Here is a 26362-nt window from a genome sequence, read left to right on the forward strand (position 1 = left end):
GTGGGGCAACATTAGCCACATTATAGTACATGAGTTTCCAGATGTGATCCAGGAAGAAATTTTCTGGATGGAAAATAATTGACCTCTTACTCTGTCTGCTTCTGATACAACCAGCTAGGAGGATTTACAAAAGTGACTGGTTCTGTTCAGATAAAATGCCAAGGCTCTTCTGATGTCCAAGGTATGCAAATGATCTTCCTCCCTAGTTTTATGTGGTTTGGGGTACAATATAGGCAAATAAATTGGCAGTTGACTGGAAAGAGGAAACCGCCTTTGGGATGAACTTTGGATAAGGACACAGGTAAATGTTGGCCTTAAAAAAAAAGAACGTGTATGGAGGTACCACCATTAATGCCTGCAGCTCTTCTGGCCAAGGTAATGGCCATCAAAAAATGCCACCTTCATTGACAGATGCAACAGTGAGCAGCTAGCAAATGGTTCAAAAAGGGGACCCATACAACTTAACAATACTAAGTTTAAAGCCCATGGGGGAACAGGATCCTGAACTTGAGGATATAATTGACTAAGCCCTTTAAAAACCTCGTGGGCACGTCACCAGAGAAAATAGAGCAATTAGGATGGAATGCTAAAATAGCAGCCAGATGTACTTTGATGGAACTAACCAACAAACCATGGTGTTTCAGGTAAAAGAAGTAGTCCAGAATATGCTGAACTGAAGAACTGGTTGGTGATACCTCATTCTGTTGAGACCAGATGGAGAAACACCTCCATTTAGCAAGGTAAGCAGCTCTTATAGAGGGCTTTTTACTATTTAGCAGTGTTGCATCGCAGGCGTATATGAACAAAGCTCTTCAGTCAGTTTGATTGGCAGCAAAAGTCATTTATTTCTCTCCAGCATACATCTTTATACTCTTGAAGCAGGCAAGCAAGCAGTTGCTAATTGGTTAACAAAATTAACACAGCCAGAGCTGTGACTTCATAGAACTAGCCAAGGCCAACTTCTCAAAACAAAGCTCAAAGCCTAATTAACCCATCCTAAAAACCTAAACATCTTAGCTTCCCACACTACCAACTGCCAAGCTAGCAAAATATTCCCAACACCTCCCCCCTCTACCCAAAATCAAAAAGGAGGGAAAGAAAAAAGGAATAAAAACATAAGCAAAACATTTCCAACTTATTACAGCATAACACCACAATCTATCACAAGCCAAAATTAAAACTTTATAAAGCCAACCTATATAACCATGCAATTCTTAACATAACCCCAACAACACCAAACAAAAACAAAGCACAACAAATAAATGGTGTAAATTCTACAGGATGCCCCCCTTCTCTATAGCACACCAACTTGTGGCAAACTTCTATTACCAAATCATCCCTCAGATGTCAGGCGATCAAACTGACACTGAGGGAGGGGAGGGGGTCCTAGAAAAACACAACATAGACCACATAAAACGCAAAAAACAATTCTGGCCAGAAACACAAACAAATAAACACCACAAAACAAACATAAAACACATAACATAAATTTAACTCTGTAAACAAATGCATGGTATATCAAGTACTAAGCAGCTAACATCCATATTCCTCAATTATCTAAAAAACAAAAACAAATATACCCCTACTGGGCAATCAATCATTACTTAAAATACACAAATACCCTTATTAATTTCAGACAAAACAGGGGAATCACTTCATCAAGTAAATCATTTACAGGAATACAATTGCATCTTGGCTTACTTCTAAATTCAAAGCTATTAACAGCTTAAAAAATTTTTTACTTTTAACTTCTACTTTTAAACACAAACAAAAAATATCACCACTTATATGCCCTTAAGCCTAATACAATTTCAATTACATAGCACTATATACATTCTTCAGCTAATACAACAAAATTATTTATAACCAAACAATTACAAACTAATAACTTTACCTAAATTTATTTACAAACATTTCAAAAACACCAAAACTTTACTCTTTAGCAACTTTGCAAAATTCAACTGCTGTTCCCTCTAGCAATCACAGAGTTAACTTTTACTCTGCCTAACATTACTCGCTTGTAGTTAATTACCTTCTCTATCAACTACACCCTCAAGGTTATCAACCAGTTTTCCAAGCTTCTTGTCTGTTGCCCGCCGCCTGGGCCCGATCCTTTTTTCCTCTTCAAGTTCTCTATCTATCGCGTGCCTGCCTGGGCCCGATCCAAAGCACTTTACATAAAGGTATTTTGGGTCACATAAATTCAAAGCCATTCTCCCAAATTACCTAAATTTATGCCTAAATAACACCATAAACTCCCCCCCCTTTGAGAATACTCAACAAACCTTTTGGCTGAGTTTTCTCAAACTTTAAAAACAAAAAACAATTAGGCTCTAAAAAACAGGGGTAGTAATGGGGGGGGGGTAATACCATTTACAATCCAATTAGGGAGGGCAATACATGCTAAAAAAAAATTCCACAACACAGGGCGCAGCCTGTAAAATAAACCCCAAAATCCAATCAATACCACATTTTTTAGCAGGAGTCCCAAATTTTTTCCTGCCAGTGTGCAATTCTTTGCTTCTTTACCAGGGTCAGTTCTCAATGCCCTTTTAGTCAGAAATTTCTAGACATTGGCAATATCAATGATGTGAGTGTTTTTTCTTCTGTTCCACCACCATCGTGGTTCAAGTTCTACGGGGGAAATTATCAGGATATCATCCTATACATTCAGGCAAAGCAAAAATTATTTCAATCAATTAAATCAATCAGGGAGGATCAAACAAACGGGATCCTGGCACAGCTAACAAGCAGTTGTTCTCCAGGGGCTCAGGGTGTGTACATCTTGTTGCTTTCTCAGTCATTCCATCCACCATTGCAGCAGTCATCTCTAATACTGACACTGTTGCAGTTTCTTCAGTCCTACTGTTTGCAGCCTCAAATCCTGAATGAGCAGTGGTAATATCTTGGACTAGTTCAGGAAATAGTTTTCCAGGCACTGCTTCTAAAGGCTTTAAAATTTCAGCCGAGGTTTCCATAGGCGTTACAGTGTCTGCAATAATTTGTTCTTCAATTGCTGCAGCTGTAACAGGCACAAATGTTTTTTGAGCCCCAGAGCTTTCAATACTAAAAATGGGTGAGCCAGTATCTGCCAGCTGCACAGCTAAATTCTCTTGCTCCTCTTCGTCTCCCTTTCCACACACAGGCAGTTCTTGAGGACACATGGCGCTCTGTAGAGGGGCCCCATTTACAACTGCCCCTGGGCATTCCGGTACTAGGTTAGATGGCGCATCTCCTACATCATTCTGCATGGGGGCCTCAGCTGCAACTGCTTCAGTGGGCTTTGAATTCAAGGTAAACACAGTATCTTCTACCTCTGTCGTCACAGGTGCCTCAGTTACCCCACTCTGCATTGCATCCCCAATAAAAGCTCCCTGAGTGATCTGCCGCTCATTGGATCCCTGAAGCCGAGCAGTTCGGGTGGGCTTGCGCAAAGTGATGTCCATAGCAAAGGCAGTGTGGGGAGGGCCAGTGGATCCAAACCCTCGAGACCCGCGGTCAATCGGGGTCGATCGGGGCACACATCCCTTGAAAGGTATTAACTGAGCAAGACGTGTACCAGCAGTTATAGTCACAGGGGGACAGAGGGCACGTACCATTATCCCAATATTCCCCATATAATCGGCATCAATAAGGCCAGGCAAAACAAAAATACCTTGTTTTGATGTTGATGAGCGGCCGATCAAAAGGGCACTCAGGCCAAATCCTAATGGACCATCGGTGTTGGAAGGAAGAACTTGAACCTCGTCAGTCTCTAAAACTACATCTGTCGCTGTGGCCAAATCCACTCCGGCACTGCCACGGGTTGCTCGGTGAGGTGTTCCAGGCAGCCGGGTTGGCGGGTGGAGGCACTTGTGTCGCCGCTCCTCCGAGGCGCTCCGTGATCCGTTCCGGCAGCGGTGTTCCATCCTTCTTATGCGCGCCCAACAGTCGGCGGCGCGATGTCCAAACTTATCACATCGTGTGCAAGCGCCAGTTGCAGCTTCAGGTAACACATCAGAGGCCCGCTGCTCATTTTGCATAGGGCAGTCCCGCCGGAAATGCCCGGGTTTTCCGCAAGCAAAACAGGGGCCGGCTGGCCGGGTAGGTTTTCTAGCCCCCCGCTGTCGCCCGAGCAGGGGTTGTAACGCCACGGCCAGTGCAGAGGCCTGTGCCTTAGCATGAATTGCTGCCTTATCCGTCTCCTCAAGCATAGCGGCCCTACCACATGCCTCAATCATTTCCATCAGGGTCGCAGTCTTGGGCAAGGTGGCTAATATACGCGGCAAGTGGGATTTGCATTCTGGGTTGCAAGATCAAGTCCAACTGCAGTTCTGGCCTCTGGCGTCAGATTAGGAGATCTATCAATAGCCTCTCGAAGGCGATCCAAAAAGGTGGAATACGGTTCCGATGGGCCTTGTGTAATTTTAGCATAGGGAGGGGTCGGCTTCCCCATCTGGGGCACCGCTTTAAAGGCAGCCAAAGCCAGTTCCTGTGATTGCTGCAGGATCCGGGGATCGAGGCGGGCTTGCAAATGCGGGTCAACAAAGCGACCGGCTCCCAAAAACATATCAGCAGTGGCCACGCGCCGAGGATCATCATCCGGTAAATCCAAATTGCGGACAAGAGCCAAGTCAACTCTCTTAGCCCAATCATGTTTCCACAACAATTTCTGTGTAGGTGTAAGAAGCATGTCAGCTAGCTTAATCGCATCATACGGACACATTGCTTGGCCAGCAAATACCTGTTCAATGATAGACTGTACATACGGATTATCTAGTCCATAAGCCATGATCGATTTCTGTGCCTCACGGATCAACTTCCAGTCCAAAGGGGCCCACCGTCTATGATTAGGGTGTTGAGGGTCTGGCATAATCACCGGAAAGGCCTCAGGTGTTAGACCTTCAAGGATGGCTTCTCTTAAAACTCCATGCCAGCGCTGTACCGGATCCGGAGGGTCCCCAGTTGGAGGGTCCCCGGGGCCAGGCGGGGCGGGGGGGCGAGTCGAATGAAAGCACTTGTGAAGATGCGATCGCGATGATCCAGGTGGAAGACCTTCCAATTGGTCCAACTTGTCACATATATGCTGCAGCTGTCGACCCTGGCGCTCCATCTCCTTATAGAAGGCATCAAACTGAGTAAACTGAGTAAACGTAGTCAAATCGGGATATGGCTTTGATGGCACATGTTCCACCCGAGCCCCCTTCGTTCCCCCGCAATCGTGGCACCCCCAGGTCCCGTGGACACGGCATGGCTTTGGAGGGGGTGCATACGGCAAGGCTGTCTCCATAGGCTCGGGTGTATCGGGGGGTAACGAGACCGTAGCAGGATTAATCATGTCGGGGCCAATAGCCACATTGGAGGGTAGTGGAGCCGTAGCAGGGGCAACATCATCCATAGGGTAGGGGTTGGAAGCCAAAGGTATCACCGTGTCCTCACCACCGAAAAACTCTCTGGCTCCAACCGGCAACACAGAAGGCATTCCGGGCGTTGGGCGGCAAAGCTCAGAAAGGGCCGCCTGCACTCCTGCCTCGGCCGTGAGAGTTTCTACTATCTCCTTCGCCTTATTCCATACTGGACTCAGGGAGAAGGCCTCCTTATCGCCCTGAGCCACCGACTTCCAAAGCTCGGAGCCTAGCCGCTCCCAAACAGTTTTATCAAAAATTGTACTTGGTTGAACAGAAAGTCCCCTTCTCCGTCCCCACCGCAGCAGACGGGATAACGTATCAGAGGGGAGCTTCTCTCCCTGCCGCTCCGCGATGCGCATCAGATATTCATGCACCGTCCTTTCTTCCGCTGATGCAGCGGTTCCCATGTTAGCTGCTCACCTCTGGGCTGGGGTGTGCCTCCCTTTTCAGACGCCCTGCGGCTTGCCGCTCGACACTGAGCTCAGGTGCGCCCCTCTTTTCGGACGCCCTGCGGCTCCTAGCCGTTCAACACTGAACTCAGGTGCGCCCTTCTCTTCGGACGCCCTGCAGCCGCCACTCGACACTGAGCTCAGGTGCGCCCCTCTTTTCGGACGCCCTGCGGCTCTTAGCCGCTCGACACTGAGACTCAGGTGCGCCTCCTTTTCCTCCTTTCAGTTCAGGCCACCAACACTATCCTCATTCAATCACGTCGGGGTCACCATTTGTTGCATCGCAGGCGTATATGAACAAAGCTCTTCAGTCAGTTTGATTGGCAGCAAAAGTCATTTATTTCTCTCCAGCATACATCTTTATACTCTTGAAGCAGGCAAGCAAGCAGTTGCTAATTGGTTAACAAAATTAACACAGCCGGAGCTGTGACTTCATAGAACTAGCCAAGGCCAACTTCTCAAAACAAAGCTCAAAGCCTAATTAACCCATCCTAAAAACCTAAACATCTTAGCTTCCCACACTACCAACTGCCAAGCTAGCAAAATATTCCCAACATAGCAGGACCTCTTGAACATCTTTTGAGCAAGCTTGCTCTCTGTCTAGCTATGGACCATCTATTCAGTTAAGTGACGGAACCATAAGCTCAGGTGGAGTAGGCATCCATGATCCTGGAAGATCAGGTCCAAGTCTAGCGGAAGTGAGATTGAAGTTTCACTGACAGCTCCAGGACTATAAGTATGGGGCTATAAGTATGACTCTGGCCTATTCCTGTGTTACGTTTAGCAATACTCTGTGAATGAGTGGGATTGGTGGAAAAGCGTAGAGGAGCCTGCCTGACCAAGCAAGTAAAAAGGCTTCTGTTATGGACTCTGTGCTGTGAACCGGAAGAGAACAGAACTACTGACACTTTCTGTTGGACTTTGTTACAAATAGGTCCATTTGGAGAAACCCCACTGCTGGAAGACCTATCTGGCCACATCTGGGCACTCAAACGATCTGCTCAGGTGGTCTGCAAGCAGGTAAGATGCTTCTAGATTTACTGAGATGGCAATACAGAGTTTCCTTCTGGACAGAGTAGAGAACAGTGGGCTCTCCCCTGCTTCTTGAGGTTAAACATTGCTGCCATGTTGTGAGAACTAGCAGGCTCACCAATCTGATAGCTTTCAGTTCTCTGACATTGGTGTGTAAAGCTAAGTCCTCTGAGCAGGGGCGGCTCTAGACCCCAGCGCGCCAAGCAGGCGCTTGGGGCGGCCGTTTCCCGGGGCGGCGGCATTTGGCTCCGGTGGAGCTCCCGCCGGCATGCCTGCGGCAGGTCCACCGGAGCCCGGAACGAGCGGACCTGCCGCAGGCATGACTGCGGCGGGTCCCGTCTTCCCGCGGCTCCGGTTGAGCTCTCGCAGGCATGACTGCGGCAGGTCCGCTCGTCCCGGGCTCCGGTGGACCTGCCGCAGGCATGCCGGCAGCAGCTCAACCGGAGCCGCGGGAAGAGGGGACCCGCCGCGGGACCGGGGAAGCCTACTTTCTAGAGCCGCCCCTGCCTCTGAGGACCATAGAACCTGTATTTGTAGAAAACCCAAGTGGGCTTCTCATCCCAGAGCAGAAGCATCTGTCACTAGCATGAGAGTTGATTGTGAGAGAGCAAACAGAACCCCTACACATCCATTGGCTGAATCTGTCTACCAATCTAGGGAGGTGAGGACATGGGAGAACACTTTTACTACTGAGTATAACTCAAGATCCACTTGTCCCAAGTAATCTGGGACCAAGCTCTGTGGAAGTGGGACAGACAGTTTGCGAAGGTGAGAGGGTCTGGCTAATCAAAATGCCTATTTTGTGGTTCCTGGGTGTCTTAAGGGGCCCAGAGCCAGAGTCAGAGCAGTAGGAGTAGGAGGCCTACGCCTATAACCCCCGGACCTCTTTTTTTGATAGGTCCTGCTGAGGAGGAGGAGCAGAATATCACTGTGTCTGTTGTGGCCGAGAGTGCTTCCTGACTGGAGCACATATATACAGACCTAAGAACTTCACAGTGGCTCTAGAGTCAGTAAGTCCATGGAGCTTGCTGCCCATCTGGTACAAGAATAGAGCAGGACCTTCAAATGGTAAGTCCTGGATAGTACTGTGGACTTCATAGGGAAGACCAGAAGACTGCAGCCAGGATGATCTACGCTTGGCCACTGCGGAGACCCTGGGTTTAGTTGCCGAATTTGTTGCCTCCAGAACTGCAGTGGAGTTCTCGTGCCCAGTCTGCCCTCATTGACCAGGTAAGAAAACTCCTGCCTAGCATTCTACAAAAGTAGCATCCTGAACTTTTCCACAGAATCTCAAATATTAAAATTGTATCATCTCTACAGAGCTTGTTGGGTAGCAATATGGAGTTGCAAACCCCTGTCAAATAGATTTATTTAAGAGGAAAAATATGTATTTATCTGCACACCCATGTTTAACAAACCTCTTCATTTAAATGAAACTAAATATTAAAAGCAGTTTGTCCAAAGCTTTACAGCCCGATGAATAATCATTCTTAATAGTGTTATGCAACTAAGTTCTGAGCAATCTTTGTGAACTGAAAGTAATTTTATCATATTGCACGTTTTCAAATACTGCCTGCATATCTGCAAACAATTAATTTTGATTTTTACATTGTATTAATTTTTAATCAAGAAAAATGATGGCAATTTTGGAATTACTAAATATTTTACATAAACCCCTCAGTGGAAAACACCTGCAGCTAAGACAATGCAAAATGTTACTACTTCTTATCCACTTTCAAAATCTGTTAGGTGTTACTAGATGAAGAGAAAGTTTCAAAATTAGTGTACACAATGTGCATGAATTCGGCACAGTGCAAACTAGAGATATGCCCTATCAAAAACATCATAAATACATTTTCAATAATTACAGTTTATTGTATTATTGTCAATTTGAGTTGCATACCTGAACATAATGCCGGAGAATATAAACAATTTCCTCCTTTTGCACTTTTTCAGACAAAACTGTGTGAAATTTAACAAAGTCTTTTGTACCAATTTCTGCATAAAGAATAACCACTGGAACATTTTCATTGAGTGTAGGGAATTTATGCTCCTTTTTAAACAGATATGGCCTGGGCCTGCAATTAAAAGCAAATAATTCTGGAATTAGATATTGAGTTGAAATGTTACAGTAAATAAAATATTACTTTTTCCCCACTTTCTGGCTATCAAACTATTACAGAAATAAAAGTAAAAGCACGCAAGAGTTAAAAAAAAATGAAATTATCATGTGTGATCACAAAAAGACACGACAAGACATCAACTGGTTTTCAAACTAAAGTGTAATAAAGCTGAAAATTAGCATAAACTACTGATGATTTTATTGCATTTTATCAAGTCACAGCTAAAACTGCATTCTAAGTACAGTAGAACCTCAGAGTCACGAACACCAGAGTTATGAACTGACCAGTCAACCACACATCTCATTTGGAACCGGAAATACACAATCAGACAGAACCTCAGAGTTAAGGACACATCAGAAACGGAGGTTGTTCATAACTCTGACATGTTCATAACTCTGAACAAAATATTATGGCTGTTCTTTCAAAAGTTTACGACTGAACATTGACTTAATACAGCTTTGAAACTTTACTATGCACAAGAAAAATGCTGCTTTTAACATTCTTAATTTAATGACACAAGCACAGAAACAATTTCCTTACCTTGTCAAATATTTTTTTAAAAACTTTCCCTTTATTTTTTAGTAGTTTACGTTTAACACGGTACTGTACTACACTTGCTTTTTTTTTTTTTTTTGGGCTGATTGTGTACTTCCGGTTCCAAATGAAGTCTGTGGTTGCCTAGTCATAACTCTGGTGTTCATAACTCTGTAATTTTCTTTTTTAAAGTGGTCTCTGCATATTCCCACTTGTGAGAATCTAGCAAGCAGTAAAAGGAGGTGGGTTGAGGAGTTCTCACTAAACAAGTATTGCAGCACTGGCCTTCCACAGCAAACATCATAGCCTGATGCCAAATCAAAAGACCAAAAAAATATGTGAACAGCACTCCAGGTAGCAGCCTTCAGAGTTCTGTAATAAAAAAGTGTCAGAGATGCCTTCAATGTGATACTAGTAAATTGAGCTTGGGGTTCTGTCATAATAGTTAACATGATTAGAATAGCATTTTAATACACAGGCTAATCCACTGACACTGCAAGGAGATGGCACTCCCTTTACATGGATCCCCTAAAGCTACACAAAGTCTAAACAACTTCCTAAATATTTTACTCATAGACACATAAAACTTAAAGCACCTTTGACACCTAAGTTATTGCTTCCAGTTTTCCCCAAATAAGAACCAGATTTCTGGGCCAAATTTGACTGGTGTTGAGACCACATGGGCCAGGTCCAATGCCAATCCAGTTTGGCTCTCTGTCTCCATCTATGGAGGGGCAGGTGTGCCAAAACAGAGTGGTATTGCAACCACGTGGGTCAGATCATAACACCTGGAGCAAATATTCCTGGACCTGCTACTAACAACAAGAAGGATGGCCTCCAGCAATTGGGGACCACACTTCCCTTCTATAACCCATGCTCCAGCATTGCCAGCTTACATTTTATCGCAAGCCTCCTGATATTTGCTTCTGGAACCCTCTGATTATGCAAGAATCTCCAACTTCATTTAAAAAGGGCAAAAATAGGTCTCTAGCCCTCATAGGTGCAAAGGAAACCTTGCTAATCTGACTTGATCACACTCTAACCACCCCCTAACGAAAAGGCAAATAAAAAGTAAGAATATTTTAGGCATTTGTTTTTGTTTCTATTTCCTGATTTTTAAGTCAGTCTCTTGAATTTTTGGGGTTCAATTCATTACTTTTGAACACTTGAGCATATTATCTGAATATCTGGTCCCCTGATTTTCTAGAGGGCTCCTGAAGCACATCAATGTTAGGGACACATCCCCACAAATGGGACTATGCAGAAGCCACCTTGCAGTAGTAGTTAGAGCAGGAGTCCCTAACGTGGTGCCCATAGGCGCCATGGCGCCTGCCAGTGCATCTATGTGCGCCCGCATACTGGCCGGTGGACAAGCATCCGCTGAAATGCCGCCGAAAAGCCACTGATTTTCAGCGGTATTTCGGTGGCAACACCTCTTGACGTTGCCACTTCTCAGTGGCATTTCGGCGGATGCTTGTCCGCCGGCCACGGTCCTCAGTGGCTCGTCATCTGGCGCCCGCCACCCAGAAAAGGTTGGGGACCACTGAGTTAGAGTAATTCCCAAGAGTTTATTAAAAAGGCTGGGAGTGAGAGTCAAGGTCTCAAAATGCCCTAATGCTGGGCAAAATAATTTAATTTTGTTTTTTTAAAGCTACAATATTTTGGTATATACTTTTAAATTTAAGAAGTTAGAAGAAAGTTTTCAGGGCAGGAAATACACTAGAGTTGCCAAAAATAGCCTGATGCAACTTCAGCACTGAAGTATTTAGATGGAAATCATGGATATTCAATAAACAAGCAACTGACTTATATACTGACTTGTTATTCCAGCAAGAGGCTGTGGTCATAGGAAAAAAAACATGTAAGTAAAACTCAGGAGGTTTTTGTAATCCACAGAATCCAAAAAGATATGTGGACTAGACTATGACCTCTCGAGGTCCCTTCCAGTCCTATGATTCTATGATTCAAACTTTTTGTGGTTTATATTTTATACATAGCAGAGTCCTGGATTTGTGCCTTGCAGGAGCGTCTTTCAGCTCCACTTCTACAAAGAAGTTGAGGGTATCACCTGCACTGCTTCACAAAGTTATGATGGCAATGACCATTCCAGGAAAATATCCAAAACACTAAACATAGGTCTTGGAAAGCACATAAATTACTTTCCATTTTCTCTATGTTAAGTGTAATTGTCTTTGCTAGTTCTACACATATATTTAGTAAATGATTTTGACAATTACACAGATTTGACCTTACAGGCTAGATTCATCCAGGGACTATGCTGGTTTCTGCAGTCATAGACCCTACAAGAGGCCTCCAAAGGAGGGAAGTCTAGCAGGGTTGGGAGGAAGGTTGATTATATCAGTGAAAACCTGTCACAATCTCCACTCTACTGAATGGCTACCAGGGGTCCAGCAGTCCAAAACATGAATGGCACTGACTGGATGGGGGAAGAAGTACAATGAAAGCAAACACTGACTGATGAGCTCCAACAGAGTGCACTGTAATGTTATGCGTTGGATTGAACCTTGCTGAAGCTGGTAGGTGTAACAGCTGCTCTTAATTCAAGGTAAGTGTAAAAAGCAACTCTTTTGGGGATAAGTGCTGGCTTGAAAGGGGCTTGGAATTATGAATACAGAAAATAAACTGTCTCCTGCTGTTTGATTCCTGCTGTATTCAGGAAAACGGGACTTCATGTACATTCTTTGTAAAGAAACAGGATTGCATAAAAATGCCTGATTCCATCATCCATTTTTCCTCCTAACTGAAACAACCTGCTAGCGCCCAAATTTTTGTTAACTGTTTGGGTGAGTCAAAAAAAAGTAACAAGTATTTAAACCTATCTTCCCCTCACAGAAACTCAGTGAAATGCAAAGTATGTCTCTTTGCATCAGGCTGGATGAATCCAGCCCTATGATTTTATTTTAACATAATATTTTGGAGTCACAGTTTGGTTAATTTCTTGTAACAGTAAATATTTATAACATTTCAAGACCAATAACACACTTTTCAAAATAACAAATTATAAATAGATGAAGTCTTCAAGCATAATGCATGATTTATTTGCTTCATAAAAAACAAACCAGATAAGTGTGCGCTTTCAAGATACTTGAAGTTTTTGTAGTGCAATATTACATTTTCCTCTTTAATAATATGTTTTTCCTTAAGACAATACATTATATTTACCTCTCGGCTGCCTTCTTCAGAAGTTTTTTAATTTCATTAGTCTTACAGGTGCGCTTTTCATGAATAACCACAAATGCACTGCAACCTTCTGGTGGAGGTTCATCAGCTGCAATCTTAATATTTCAACAATTACACACAACCAATCTGCTTTAATTGCACTATAACTTAAAATTAATGAACTACTCTGATTAAAATAACTCATCAGCTACTATTAAGTTGTGCTTCTAATTAGATAAAATTCAAAACTGGGTACATGTGAAGACAATAATTAAAAAGATTAAAAAAATAAAACCATATAAACATATGTTTTCTCAACATTCTACCAAATCCATTTATATTTTAAGGAACATAAATATTCACATCTATTGTTTTATCTTTTTGGGGAGAGTAGGCGGGGAGATCTCTTTCACAAACTGCATTGGTGGAATGTATTCAAAGAAAGAGGGATTTTACTTTTGAGTTGTTGGCTGCCATGCTAATGAACAACGAGAGATAAGTAGGCAAAAGAAAATTAAATACAATACTACCCTCAAAATTAAACAGTTCACATCTATTTTTCATTTTTCACTGTCTTTTACCCCTATTCCATAATTCTTCTTGGAGCTCTGTCCTCCAAGTCCCTGGATATTTTTTAATTACCTCCTACTTCGGGTCTCCTCCTACCTTCTCTCAGCTACAGCAATAGCTTTACTTTCACAAAGGAAAGCCAGAAAAAAAAATGAAGAAAATGGCTTCCGAATTGACCCACCATCACTAGAGAATGAACTTGTTGCCAAAGAGCTAAACTAGGAGACAGCTGAGGATCCCATTCAGACTACTATATTTCTTTCCATACCTTGAAAGCAGCATTGCTACAGGAGAACAACAGGAGGAAGTATAAGCTTAGGCTGGTGGCATGAGATCGGAAATGAAGTACATACTCAGATCATTCATATCTTCCCCTTCTCATCAATGGAAGGAGGTAGAGATCTGACAGTGCTCTATCTGTCCTAAAAATGTCCAAAATATAGAGTGGGATAGAAATGAAAACCCCACTAAGCAATGAATCCAGAATGCCAACCACAAGAAAGATTTTCCTACTTGGGGAAAGCTTAAATTGTGAAGAGCAAAGAGTCTTTATTCCCATAGCAGTATAGAAAATAAGCCTGAGCTCTGAAGTAAAAACAGATTCAATAAAACTCTCCTTAAAAAAAAAAAAGCTATCTATCCCATAAACATGAACACTTTTTCCTCAAAACTTAATACAACGCTTTTATAAAGTACATCATAACATAACCTATTTATAACATTCATCATGTTTGGTTCCAAGTAATGTCTATTACATTCTACTGATGTTATAGACTACATGATTTACTTCAAAGTACAGCTATCAAACATTTCAGAAGACCAAATATATCAGCTAATTTTACACACCTGTTGAAACATCTGAACAGTTGGTGAGTATGCCCTTATGGAAAGAGCAAACTTCAAGAGATTGATCTGCAAATTGGATAAAAATTGTCCTGCTTTCTTCAAGATTAAGTTGTAATAAGAATGTTCTGAATCTGTTAAAAACAATACAGGGAAGATTTTAGTATTTGGCCTCAAATATTATGGCATGTCCATTGGCATTAGGCAACATGCAAATATTACACCAGTATTGATTACCAACGGAACACAAAAGGATCTGAACTGTCTCACTTGGTGAATTGTTTTACTCAGCAAATCTAAAAGCCTCACATTAATGGGAAAAAAAGCTGCAAGTGTGAACTAATTCACCATTTTCAGGAACTGAAAAATCCACTCAGGACAAGAAAGGCAATAATGCTTCCCTGTATAGCCTCACTTACTGCTCATAATGTATTCATTTATTTCATTTTTTTTCCTGAATCTGAGGCTCTTTGTGCTTTGTGCTGTTCCAAAACATTTTATACAAGCTATAAGGTTACTCACCTGTACATGGAGTTCTTCCAGATGGCCTCTGCACATTTGTTTTTGGGATGCACTATCAGTGCAGCTTGGACTAGTGGAACTTTAGACCAGCAATGCCCACTAAACTGCTCTCATGCCCCCTGCACCTCCCTTTGCAATGCCAAGTGTTTGAAGAGCAAAACTATGAAAGGGGGTGTAGCATACCAACCATCTCAGTTCTTTCCACTGCTCCTCAGGTTGAAAGTTCAAATTAGGACTCCAGGGAAGAGAGGAAGGTGGGTATGGAATGTGAATATGCATAGGGTTCATCTCATAAACTCTCTTCACAGGAGAGTAACCTTCAGTTCTTCAAATGGCCTCTGCACATTCCCATTCTAGGGAGTCTGGCAATCAGAACTCTTCCCTCCAGACAGTGGATCCTATTTAAATAGAGATTATAATACTTCTTTATCAAATTATGCATCTGGCTTATGCCAGACCTAAGGAATAACATTTTGTAAAAGTATGACTCAAGTTCCAAGTGCCAGCTCTACAAATTTCTAATATGAGAGTATGTCTAAGGAAGGCCATCAAAACAACCTTCGCCCTAAACAAGAGTGCTCTAAAACCTCCTGAAAGAGGAATAGTGGAGTGTTTAACACACTATTCAACAGAGTCTAATAGACTTAGGAAGGCACTGGGATGTGAATGCCTGGTCCTTATTCTTTTCCCCACAAGAGAAAAGCAGTCTAGGTGATTTTCTTATATAAGGCTAATACTCTCTTAGCATCCATGGTGAACTGCCATCTTTCCCTTCACTGAAAGTGAGGCCTAGAAAAAAATACTGACAAGTTTATGGACTGGTTGTGGTGACATGCTTTTACCACCTCTGAGAAAAATTTCAGATGTGAATGGAAGACCACTTTATCTTTGTGAAAGGCTCTAAATGGGGGTTGCAATCATAAAAGCCTGAAGCTCACTCACTCTTCTAGCAGATGTAAAATAAAGGCTTTGATAAAGCCTATCTTAATTGAAAGGAGGAAAAACAACAGAAAATGTGGAAATAGCAGAAGTGCTAAATGACTTTATTTCAGTTTTCACCAAAATGTCAGTAGCACTGGATGTCTAACATAGTGAATGCAAGTGAAAAATGAAGTATGATCAGAGGCTAAAATACGGAAAGAACAAGTTAAAAAACTACTTAGGTAAGTTAAATGTCTTCAAGTTACCATGGCCAGATGAAATACATCCTAGAATACTCAAGGAGCTGACTGAAGAGATATCTGAGACAGGAGAGATTCCAGAGGACTGGAAAAGAGCAAATGTAGTCTATAAAAAGGGAAATAAGGACAATGGGGAACTATAGACCAGTCATCTTAACTTCAATACCCAGAAAAAGATAATGGAGCAAATAATTAAGCAATCAATTTGTCAACACCTAGAAGATAGTAAGGTGATAAGTAACAGTCAGCATGGATTTGTCAAGAACAAATCATATCAAAACAACCTAATAGCTGTCTTTGCTATGGTAACAAGCCTTGTAGATAGGGCAGAAGCTGTAGGTGTGGTATATCTTGACTTTGGTAAGGTTTTTAATACTGTCTCACATGACCTTCTCCTAAATAAACTAAGGAAATACAACCTAGATGGAGCTACTATAAGATGGGTCCATAACTAGTCAGAAAACCATTCCCAGAGAGTAGTTATCAGTGGTTCACAGTCAAGCTGGAAGCGCATATCAAGTGGGGTCCCACAGAGATCAGTTCTGGGTCCAGTTCTGTTCAATAGCTTTATCAAGTCTGTGGATGATACCAAGCTGGGAGGGACTGCAAGTGCTTTGCAGGGTAGGATTAAAATTTAAAATGATCTGGACAAACTGGAGAAATGGTCTGAAGTAAATAGGATAAAATTTAATAAGGACAAATGCAAAGTACTCCGGTTACGAGGGAACAATCAGTTGCACATATGCAAAATGGGAAATGACTTCCTAGCAAGGAGTCCTGCAGAAAGGGATCATAGTGTATCACAAGATAAACATGAGTCAACAGTGTAACACTGTTACAAAAAAAGCAAACACCATTCTGGGATGTATTTAGCAGGAGTGTTGTAAGCAAGACACGAGAAGTAATTCTTCCACTCTCCTCCCCACTCATTAGGTCTCAAATGGAGTATTGTGCCCAGTTCTGGGTGCCACATTTCAGGAAAGATGTGAACAAATTGGAGAAAGTCCAGAGAAGAGCAACAAAAACAATTAAAGGTCTAGAAAACATGACCTATGTGGGAAGACTGAAAAAATTGGGTTTGTTTCATCTGGAGAAGAGAAGACAGAGAGGACATAACAGTTTTCCAGTACATAAAATATTGTTACAAGGAGGAGGGAGAAAAAATGTTCTTGTTAACCTTTGATAGAACAAGAAGAAATGGGCTTAAATTGCAGCAAGGGAGGTTTAGGTTGGACATTAGGAAAAACTTCCTATCTGTCAGAGTGGTTAAGCACGGGAATAAATTGCCTAGGGAGGTTGTGGAATCTGTATCACTGTAGATTTTTAAGAGCAGGTTAGGCAAACACCTGTCAGGGATAGTTTAGATAATACTCAGTCCTGCCATGAGAGCAGGAGACTGGACTAGATGACCTCTCAAGGTCCTTTCCAGTTCTATATATATCCCTAAGGATCAAAGAGTCGCCCGCAAATCCTTCAACGTGTGAAGAGATGTGTCAGTCTTTTCAGCAAATAACTTCGTCCCCTCAAAAGGAAGGTCCTCCACTGTGGTTTGGACCTCTTTATGGAAGCTGGACAAATGCAGCCACAAAAAGCCCATCTTATAACAAAGGCCATGGAAATTGAGCGTGCCGCCATGTTGGCCACATCTAATGCAGACTGGAGGGACGTTTCAGCCATCAACTAAAGCCACCCTCATTGATTATGGCCTTGAGTTGATCTTTATGGGAGTCCGGAAGTTATTCAATAAAGGAAGCAAAGAGTCTTGTGGCACCTTATAGACTGTAGTTTTTTTCCACTACATGCATCCGACGAAGTGGGTATTCATCCACGAAAGCTCATGCTCCAAAACGTCTGTTAGTCTATAAGGTGCCACAAGACTCTTTGCTGCTTTTACAGATCCAGACTAACACAGCTACCCCTCTGATACTCAATAAAGGAACTGAATTTCGTATAGTTCTGGTAGTCCTATTTTGCCAGCTAGGCCTGGTAATTTGCTACACGGAACTGGAGGATGGCTGATGAATATGCCTTTCTGCCAAACAAGTCCAAATGTTTCCCGTCTCAGTCATTTGTGGAGGATTTAAACTGGTGCTGGTGACCCCTAGAATTAACCTCATTCACAATGATGGAATTCGGAGGCAAGTGGGAAAAGAGAAATTCTGTGTCCTTTGCCGGCACATAATACATTTTGTCCACCCACTTGCATGCTGGCAGGATGGATACAGGGGTCTGCCATATGACTTTGGTGGGGTCCAGGAGTGCCTCATTAACTGAGAGGGCCACAATGGCAGAGGCAGAAGAGTGTAAAATGTCCACCAATTTGTAGTGAGGCTCAGTCACTTCCTGCAACTGTATTTGCAGGGCTTCTGCCACCCTCTGAGATAGGACCTGGAATGATTTAAAATCATCAACCATGGATGGCGGAGGAGGCATCATCACTAATCTGAGGATGACCAGAAATGAGCTTGAGGAGCGTCTTCCTCCTCTGCCCCAACTTCCTTCCCCAGCTGCAGGTCTGAAGCCTTTGAAGCTGCAGCTGAAGGAGGATGCCACCTTGTCTATTGGTATGTCATACTAGGGGCCTAGGAGGCCCGCTGCCTCTGAGTCTGCCAAGAGTCCCAGTACAGCCACTGAGGGTAGGGGACCCATGGCAAGTACCACAGTTGGCCAAACCATGGAGGTTGAGGGTCAGGTGGACGATATAACTGGTGCCGATAGTGAAATAAGGCCCCATATGGCGGGTAAGACCAGTGGGAACCCAAGTCTTCTTGCTCGCTTTCCGACTCTGATGATGAGGAAGGCGATGCGTGGCAGGGAGATGTCAGCAAGTCCAATGCTCTTGGAGAACTTAGTACGGGGGTGAATCCGGTGTATAGGACACCAAGAAATCTGTCACACACCAGAAATCAGGCGGTGTGGATGGCATCGGTACCAGTGGTGTTTGTCGGTGCTGAGAAGCTTGTAACAATGGAGTCGGAGATGCAACCCTAGCCATATAGTCTGCTGGTGTCACGTGCATCAGGGTCTGTGCCAGTGCCGATGTCCATGCAAATGTACCCAGGGTGGATCTTCCATGGCTTTCACGCCTCTGAGGTACCAGTACTTCTTTGCCTATACCCATCGGGTCTTTGGCAGACCAACATATTCTGTTGGCTTGGTACCACACATGACCTGGGGACCAGCTTTAGGCAGCTTCAGTGCCTTCAGTACCAATACCAATAGAGCTGGAAATCGTTTCCAGCTCAATCGGGGCTTGCTATGGGGATTCACAGACCCTTTCGTAGTGGTCTTAAACGAGTGGCTCGTCTCCTTGGGATCATCTGCCTTCGAAGTAAAAAGGTTGCAGTGAGAGTTCTTGCCGGGACTTTGGGACATGAAGGGCTGACTCCATGAGCAGGAGTTTGAGCCTTAACTCTCTCTTTCCTAGACCAGGGTTTCAGTTGCTGGCACCAACCACACTTTTGTGGATTGTGCTTTTCTCCCAAGAAGCGAGTGTCTGTCAGTCAATGGGATAGGTTCCTTGCAAACGAAGCACTTTTTGAAGCTGGAGAGCCGTAGTTGGCAGTAGGAAAACCCTTTCTTCTTTTCTTTTTTCTTCTTCTTCAAAAAACAAATAAGGTAACAAAGGAAAAGGCTTCAAGGGAAGATACAATTTACAAAACTAAAGACCGTTAATCTCTAGCCAGGAGTGGTTGAGAAGGAACTGAAGAGGGAATACCTGTGCATGCTGGCAAGCCTCGTGGCAGGCGAGGAGCAGCGCATGTGAAGGTGGGACAGACTGCTACCGAAGTTTCCAATCAGCAGTTCAGACACACCTACTGTGGAGCACCCATGGGGATACTACTTCTCGAAGCTAATGTGCCGATATTTAAATAGGGTAGACGGGATGACCAACGTGGCTATCGGCCTGCAGGTCTGACACTGATTCCAGGCAAGATAATGGAGCAGCTGATATGGGACTTGATTAATAAAGAATTAAAGGAGGGTAATATAATTGATGCCTATCAACATGGGGTTTATGGAAAACAGATTCTATCAAACTAATTTCATATCTGTTTGATGAGATTACTAGTTTCATTGATAACAAGTGTTGATATAATATACTTAGACTTCTGTAAGGCATTTGACTTGCTACCATACAACAGTTTGAAGGAAAAAAAAAGATATAACATTAACATGGCACACATTTAATGGATTAAAAGATGGCTAACAGATAGGTCTCAATATGTCATTTTAAATGGGGAATTATCATCATGCAGGTTTGCTTTTAGTGGGGTCCTGCAAGGATTGGTTCTTGGCCCGACGCTATTTAATATATTTATCAATGACCTGGAAGAAAACATAAAATCATCACTGATAAAGTTTGCAGATGACACAAAAACTTGGAGAGTGGTAAATAATTAAGAGGACAAGTCACGGACAGAATGCAATCTGGATTACTTTCAGAATGGGGGACTCTATCCCGGGAAGAAGTGACTCTGAAAAAGATTTGGGAGTCATGGTGGATATTCAGTTGAAGATGAGCTTCCAGTGTGATGCTGTAACTAAAACGGCTAAACAAGGGAATCTCGAGTGGGATAAACAAATTATTTTATCTCTGTATTTGGCACTACTGTGACTGCTGCTGAAATATTGTTTGCAGTCCTGGAACCCATAATTCAAGAAGGGTATTGATAAACTGAAAAGGGTTCTGAGAAGAGCCACAGGAATGATTGCAGGATTAGAAAACATGCCTTATAGTGAAAGACTCAAGAAGCTCAATTTGTTTAGCTTTATTAAAAGAAGGTTGGGGGTGATTATTACAGTCTAAGTACCTACACGAGGAACAAATATTTAATAATAGGCTCTTCAATCTAGCAGAGAAAGGTATAAACACAATCAAATGGCTGGACTGTGTTATACCTTTCTCTGAAGCTAGCCAAATTAAGACTGGAAATAAGGCATATGTTTTTAACAGTGAAGGTAAATGATCATTGGAACAAGGTATAACAAGGGTCATGGTGGATTCTCCATCACTGGCAATTTTTAAATCAAGACTGGATGTTTTTTCTAAAAGGCATGCACTACAAATTATTTTGGGGAAGTTTTATGGCCTGTATTACACAGGAGGTGAGACTGGATGATCACAATGGGCCTTTCTCACCTCGGAATCTATAATTCTGCTTTAAAAATTGCCATCCCACATGTTGGATTTAAACACATATTTTGCCAGCTCTAATAAATTATCTAGATCTGGTAAAATAGACTTACTGCTGAAAGGTGAACCCAGAATATAAAAAAAACCCCCAAGAGTGTGGTTTCCGCTAAGGTTACCAAAAGAAAGTTTAAGGTAGTAGCTATTTTTTTTTATCTGAGCTCATGAAATTAGTGCATATCTTCTGGTGGGGAGGAAACAGATGGTGCACCTACACTGTCATCGGGTGAAGTTTGTACATCAAGATTCTTATTTATGTCCAGAGACTTTACAGGCCCAGGTTGCTCTTCTATAGACAATGACTTTGGGACAAGTAAAGGAGACAGTTCCTTTAGTAGCACCAGTGAGAGTGATAGATCTGGGCAGAACAGTTCCCATACAAGACCTTTCCCTCAAACCCTTCTGGGAGACCATTCTTTTTGTGGTTTCCTTTCTTCAGCATTTTTAAACACAAATAATACCTATGAGAAAGTTATAATGGCCACACTGCCCATCGTAGTGCCTCCCAGTCCTACCAGTATCAAGAAGGGAGTTCCCTATCATAATCCACAGGTTTGTGAACCCACCCTCCCTATCTGAAAGGCTGGAACTGAGAATCCCAATAAAGCTTTCTGATCTGTTCCCTGGGACAAGAAGGGCAAGTAGAGTCATCCAGTTGGTTATGGTTTGATTCTGGATTCAAGTGTGGATCCAAGGCCTGGTATGAAGAAGTTTCCAAGGGTGACAATAACGGCTTAGTTAAATGAAAAGCAGAAAGGGGTGAGACAAATTTCCTAGAGCACCGTTATGCACCAAAACAGGAAGTTCTGCAAGGTGTTTTGCATAGCTAAAGAAATGGGTTTAGCCTTGTAAGGCTTTCTTGTTTTGTTTTGTTTTTTTAAATTTTCCAAGACAAAGAGAAGAAGGAACCAATCCCACTGCCTTACTCTTCTTCCTTTTATCTTTAAGTACTGAGGATAACAACCAACGCAACATAAGGGGCCCCCAATTCAAAGGCAAGTCCAAATGGAGGCATTCCAGGGGCTTAACTCAATGAACCTGAGCCACAGTAACTGTAGATCCAGGAATGCATCATGTGTGCTATCAGGCTTCAAGTATGAAACTCATGATTTATAATCCTGTGTAGGGTGTAAATCCACATTAAAGTGTTGGCTCTCAATATGACCTGTTGCTATTGCTATGACCTGAGCCACAGTGTAATGATTTGTACTTCAGTGCACAAAATAAGAAGTACCAGATCCTTATGGGGTATGCTCTTGAGGACTGCCTCTTTTAGCAGAGGCCAACACCTATGAGGCCAAGTGTGATGAGAGGTACCAGCACCTTTGAGGCCCCCTCCTGGAGGCTTTGTGGTCCTGCCACAGCCCGTTCCAGGAAAGAAGCAGTGAAGTTGGGTCCTTCCTGGCTACCAATAGAAAGACTGCAGGAAAGCAGCCAATCAGAGCCCAGCAGGCCCAGTTAAAAGGAGCTGCATTCCTGGCTGGCACCAGAAGGGCGAGGAAGGGTTGGATGACTGTGAAATTCTACAGGCAAGGAGGCCCGGGAGAGACCCTGCTCAAGCAGGAAACAGATGGAGAAAACCCAAGGACTGTAACCCTAAGGTAACAGGTGAAGGTGATGGGACCGAGTGGGACCCATTCCAGGTCCTGTTTACAGGGTCCCTGGGTTGGGACCTGGAGTAGTGGGTAGGCCTAGAGCCCTCTACCAGCCAGTGGGGAAGTGGCCTAAGACCGGAAGAGGAACAAGACTCTTTACTAGAATTCAAAGAAAAGGGCTAGATTTAAAGGGGCACAAGAGGGGCTGAAGAGAGAAGGCATTCTCAGGAAGGAGGGGCTGAATCCTACTTGAGCCAGAGAACTGGAAGACTTTTGGGTGTGTTTATTTTGGACTTGAGTACCTCAGAAGGGTTTCACTCATGCATATTGACTCTGTGACTTGGCTTGAGGTTACCTAGCTAGGTTGTCAGCTGACAGGGAGTGCCAGGAGTGGAGGGAGAGTGCAGGATTCCGCCCAGTCAGTAGGAGGCACTTACAAGAGGTAAGTGTTCCTGTCACATCAAGTGTTTATGTTCAGGAGGATCCAATGTATGCAGAATCATTATGACTGGTCCCTGAAGTTTGGCTACAGAAAAGGAGACTGACATCTGCACTGGGACTCTGGTAAGCTTTTTAATCTAATCATGGGGTTGGAGCTGGGTCTGCCCTCCCAGATATAGGTGCTGGCTCCGTGGGTGCTCTGGGGCTGGAGTACCCATGGAAAAAAAATAGTGGGTGCTCAACACCCACTGATCAGCACTTCCCACCCGTCGCTATCAGCTGTTCAGTGGCATGCAGGAGGCACTGCGGAGAGGAGGAGTGAGGGCAGAAAGAGGTAGGGAAGTGAGCAGAGTGGGTTGGAATCTGGGGCGGGAAGGGGTTGAGGGCTTGGGAGAAAGTGTGGAGTTAGGGCAGGGCCTGGGGCAAAATGGGGGTTGAGCACCCCCTGAGAACTGAGGAAGTTTGCACCTATGCTCCCAGAACTTCTGGATCCCTGCACTTCAGTGCTGGAAGGTTTAGCTGGTAATGCTTCCTGCAACAGCATAGCTTGGAAGAAATTCTGATGCTCCTTTCTGGACCTGGTAAAGGTGCTGATTATGGAGTAACAAGAGTCAGAGAAAGGCTAAACAACACGAACATGCATTTAAAGCAATAAATCAGCAGGGCAGTAAGTGCATCTCTTGAAATACAGTTTCTTAGTCTTTCGTTTCAATATAGCACATCTTCAACCCTCATCATCAATACACCTCTGCCCAAATGGCCTAAAAAGATCTGGGGGCTTTTGCAATATGCCTGGAAGATTAAGAAACCTGACTTTGCCAACTAACAAAGTATCAGGTAACTCCTCTTAAAAGTCTCTCCTCTCTGTTTCCATCACAAACCCAAATCTATCATTTACAACAGGGATTCCCAAACTAGTGTGTATGTACTGCTGGTGGTACACAAGCTTGACTTTTCATCAATTCTCTCACTCTCTAGAAATAACATAATTGGAATACTTGATTTTTTTTTGGCATATTGGTTGTATTAAAGTGTAGGAGCATATTCTGCCTTGAATATGGAAGACTGACATCTATGTAACAAGTGTATGTATTGTTTAGTAGTAAATAGGGCCACAATCCAGAAAAACACTTAAAGCACCCACTTAACTTTGAAGACATAACCAGTCCCCTAACCATGGTGAAAAATTTTGGATGTTATTGATCTGTTGACATATGTTGCAAATTTATTTCAGAGAAAAATGTGACTCCGTTTTTATATTGCTCTCTGTTAATTTTAAGATTTAAGTGGCAAAGTTTAAGACTGAATGGGTGATGAAAAGTAGTTGGGATAAAAAGCAAATACTACCATGTAACAGGGAGGAAGTGACTGCATACTCAAAATGTGTACTCCCACACTAACTTTTAGAGAGATTTAAAAATATTTGTTTGGGTGTTAAATGTAACAAGTTTTAACCCTTTCAATCTTACATATCTTTAAATTGTTTTAATATATCTTTATGTCCTATGATATGACAACTCTATATATGCAGCCCAAATCTACATTACACAAAGTGCCAGATGTAATATTATATACTCCTCTTTCCAGATCACGGAATGAAGGTGTCAAGATGCAGCAGACGTGATCTGCAATATATCTGCCTGCGCTGCCAGGATATTTTCCTCTGACTTAATACAATGCATTTTCTTTATTGTTACATGGCTGGAAAACTGGTCAAAGGACATCACTCATGTCCAAAGAGCCTAGAAATGTTTGCTGTGGAAAAACATGGAATTTGCATTTTTGCAGAGAATCTTTAGCTTTTATATTTTGTGAATAAACATTAACTATTTACTAAATTGTAAATCAAGTACCAATCTCTCTTATTCTACTGATTCTCAAACTAGGAGGCACAGACTGTATTTTGGGTGAGGGGCTGAGAAACTGCTGGTGGTGGTGGCACGGAGAGTGGCAGCTGCTGGCTGGGCACCCAGTGCTGAAGGCAGCGCTACTGCCAGCAGCACCGCTGACAGCGGTCTTACCTTCAGAGCTGGACAGCAGGAGAACAATTCTAACAACTGTATTATGATTGATGGCACTGGTAGGCTTTGAACTTACTTAAATCGTAAATATAACAGTGTTAAACTGACACCTATGTGTATTTTGGCTAGAGAAACTAAAGTTCAACATTTAATTTTAATGGGGAAAAACCGATTTTATTTTTTTTCCAGAGAATTTTGTTCTTTTTTAATCACAGAAAACTAGGATCTCTGCTCAAGCCCCAGCCATTTTGAACACTTATTGAATACAAGTGTGTGACAATGTATCACTTAAAGGTTTCACCAAATTCCATACATATTGCTCTGCCTGAATCCTTTTTTAACCACTAACTTTGTAATTAATTACATACAAAAATGATAAAGTTTCTCAGGCATTATTTTTAATTTGTGCCCAAATTCCTCACTGCTATTGATTCCATTACTCTTATAATGATTTCTCTCTCAATACTGGTTCTATCATCTTACTAAGTTTTAAAATTAGACTTACCAAATGATTTAGGTCTTTTTATCTTTTAAAAATAAAACTTCAATGTTTGTGTTTTTTTCCTAATCCTGTACTATCTTGCCTAGTTCTCCAACACTCTTAATAAGTAATTGCCACTGGGCTGGGATGCAAATCCACCAGCCATGATTTATATACCCACAATTTTCCCTCTCTACATCCTCAGTCATACAACTGTTCTCTATATAACTTAAGTGATAAATATAGCTAAACATGGATTCAGATTTACGCTCAGATATCTACATTGTTAGTCACCAATGATTATTAATTAGTGCGGCTTCAATTCCTGTAAATTAGGATCTTCAGTCTTCATCTCCTCTTCCAGAAGGATGTAAAAAATGAGTTGTGTAGCTTCTCTTGTTTTTCCATTTATTGTATTCTTACACACCACATTTCATGACTGATTTTGAAAGCTTTTGACAATGTGTTTGTTTTTCCCAGCATCTGTCCTCCTCTTCCCATGACTTAATGCAGTGGTCCCTAAACTTTTTAGGGTCATGCCTCCCCTTACCTCTGTCTGCACGCACACCGCCCAGGGCCAGGAGTGGGGCCATAGCTCCTGGGGCAGCAGCGGGAGACATAAGGACAGCCATACCGGGTCAGACCAGGGCCGCCACATCCTCCCAAACATTTCTCCACACCCCCATAGGGGGCAGGGCATGGGACATAGGCACCAAGTTTCTGCCGGAGGGGTGCTCACCCAGGCCCTGTCCCCACTCCACCCCTTACCTCAAGGCCCCGCCCCCACCCCAAAACAGCTGATTGGCAGT

General features: G+C 42.9%; 1 protein-coding gene and 1 long non-coding RNA gene across 12 annotated transcripts in view; one reads left to right on the top strand and one right to left on the bottom strand.

Moving 5' to 3' along the window:
• UGGT2 (UDP-glucose glycoprotein glucosyltransferase 2) overlaps positions 1-26362 on the bottom strand; it is a 413106-nt gene that overhangs the window by 244742 nt on the left and 142002 nt on the right. For all 11 annotated transcript variants that reach the window (XR_005588059.1, XR_005588057.1, XM_039499669.1 and 8 more), the window contains 3 exons: positions 14122-14252; positions 12709-12821; positions 8772-8946 (listed from right to left, as the gene is read on the bottom strand). Coding sequence is in view for 9 of the 11 variants with exons in the window: in XM_039499634.1 (XP_039355568.1) it covers positions 8772-8946; positions 12709-12821; positions 14122-14252 (419 nt within the window). In the remaining 2 variants the exon portion in view is untranslated. The remainder of the gene's footprint in view (positions 1-8771; positions 8947-12708; positions 12822-14121; positions 14253-26362) is intronic.
• On the top strand, positions 21-24896 carry LOC120381568. Its single transcript, XR_005588099.1, has 8 exons — positions 21-181; positions 645-740; positions 6771-6856; positions 7767-8098; positions 21964-22616; positions 23089-23174; positions 23769-23888; positions 24639-24896. It is a non-coding gene; the product is annotated as an uncharacterized LOC120381568 (long non-coding RNA).

Source organism: Mauremys reevesii, linkage group 1 (assembly GCF_016161935.1).
Source record: "Mauremys reevesii isolate NIE-2019 linkage group 1, ASM1616193v1, whole genome shotgun sequence".
NCBI lineage: Eukaryota > Metazoa > Chordata > Testudines > Geoemydidae > Mauremys > Mauremys reevesii.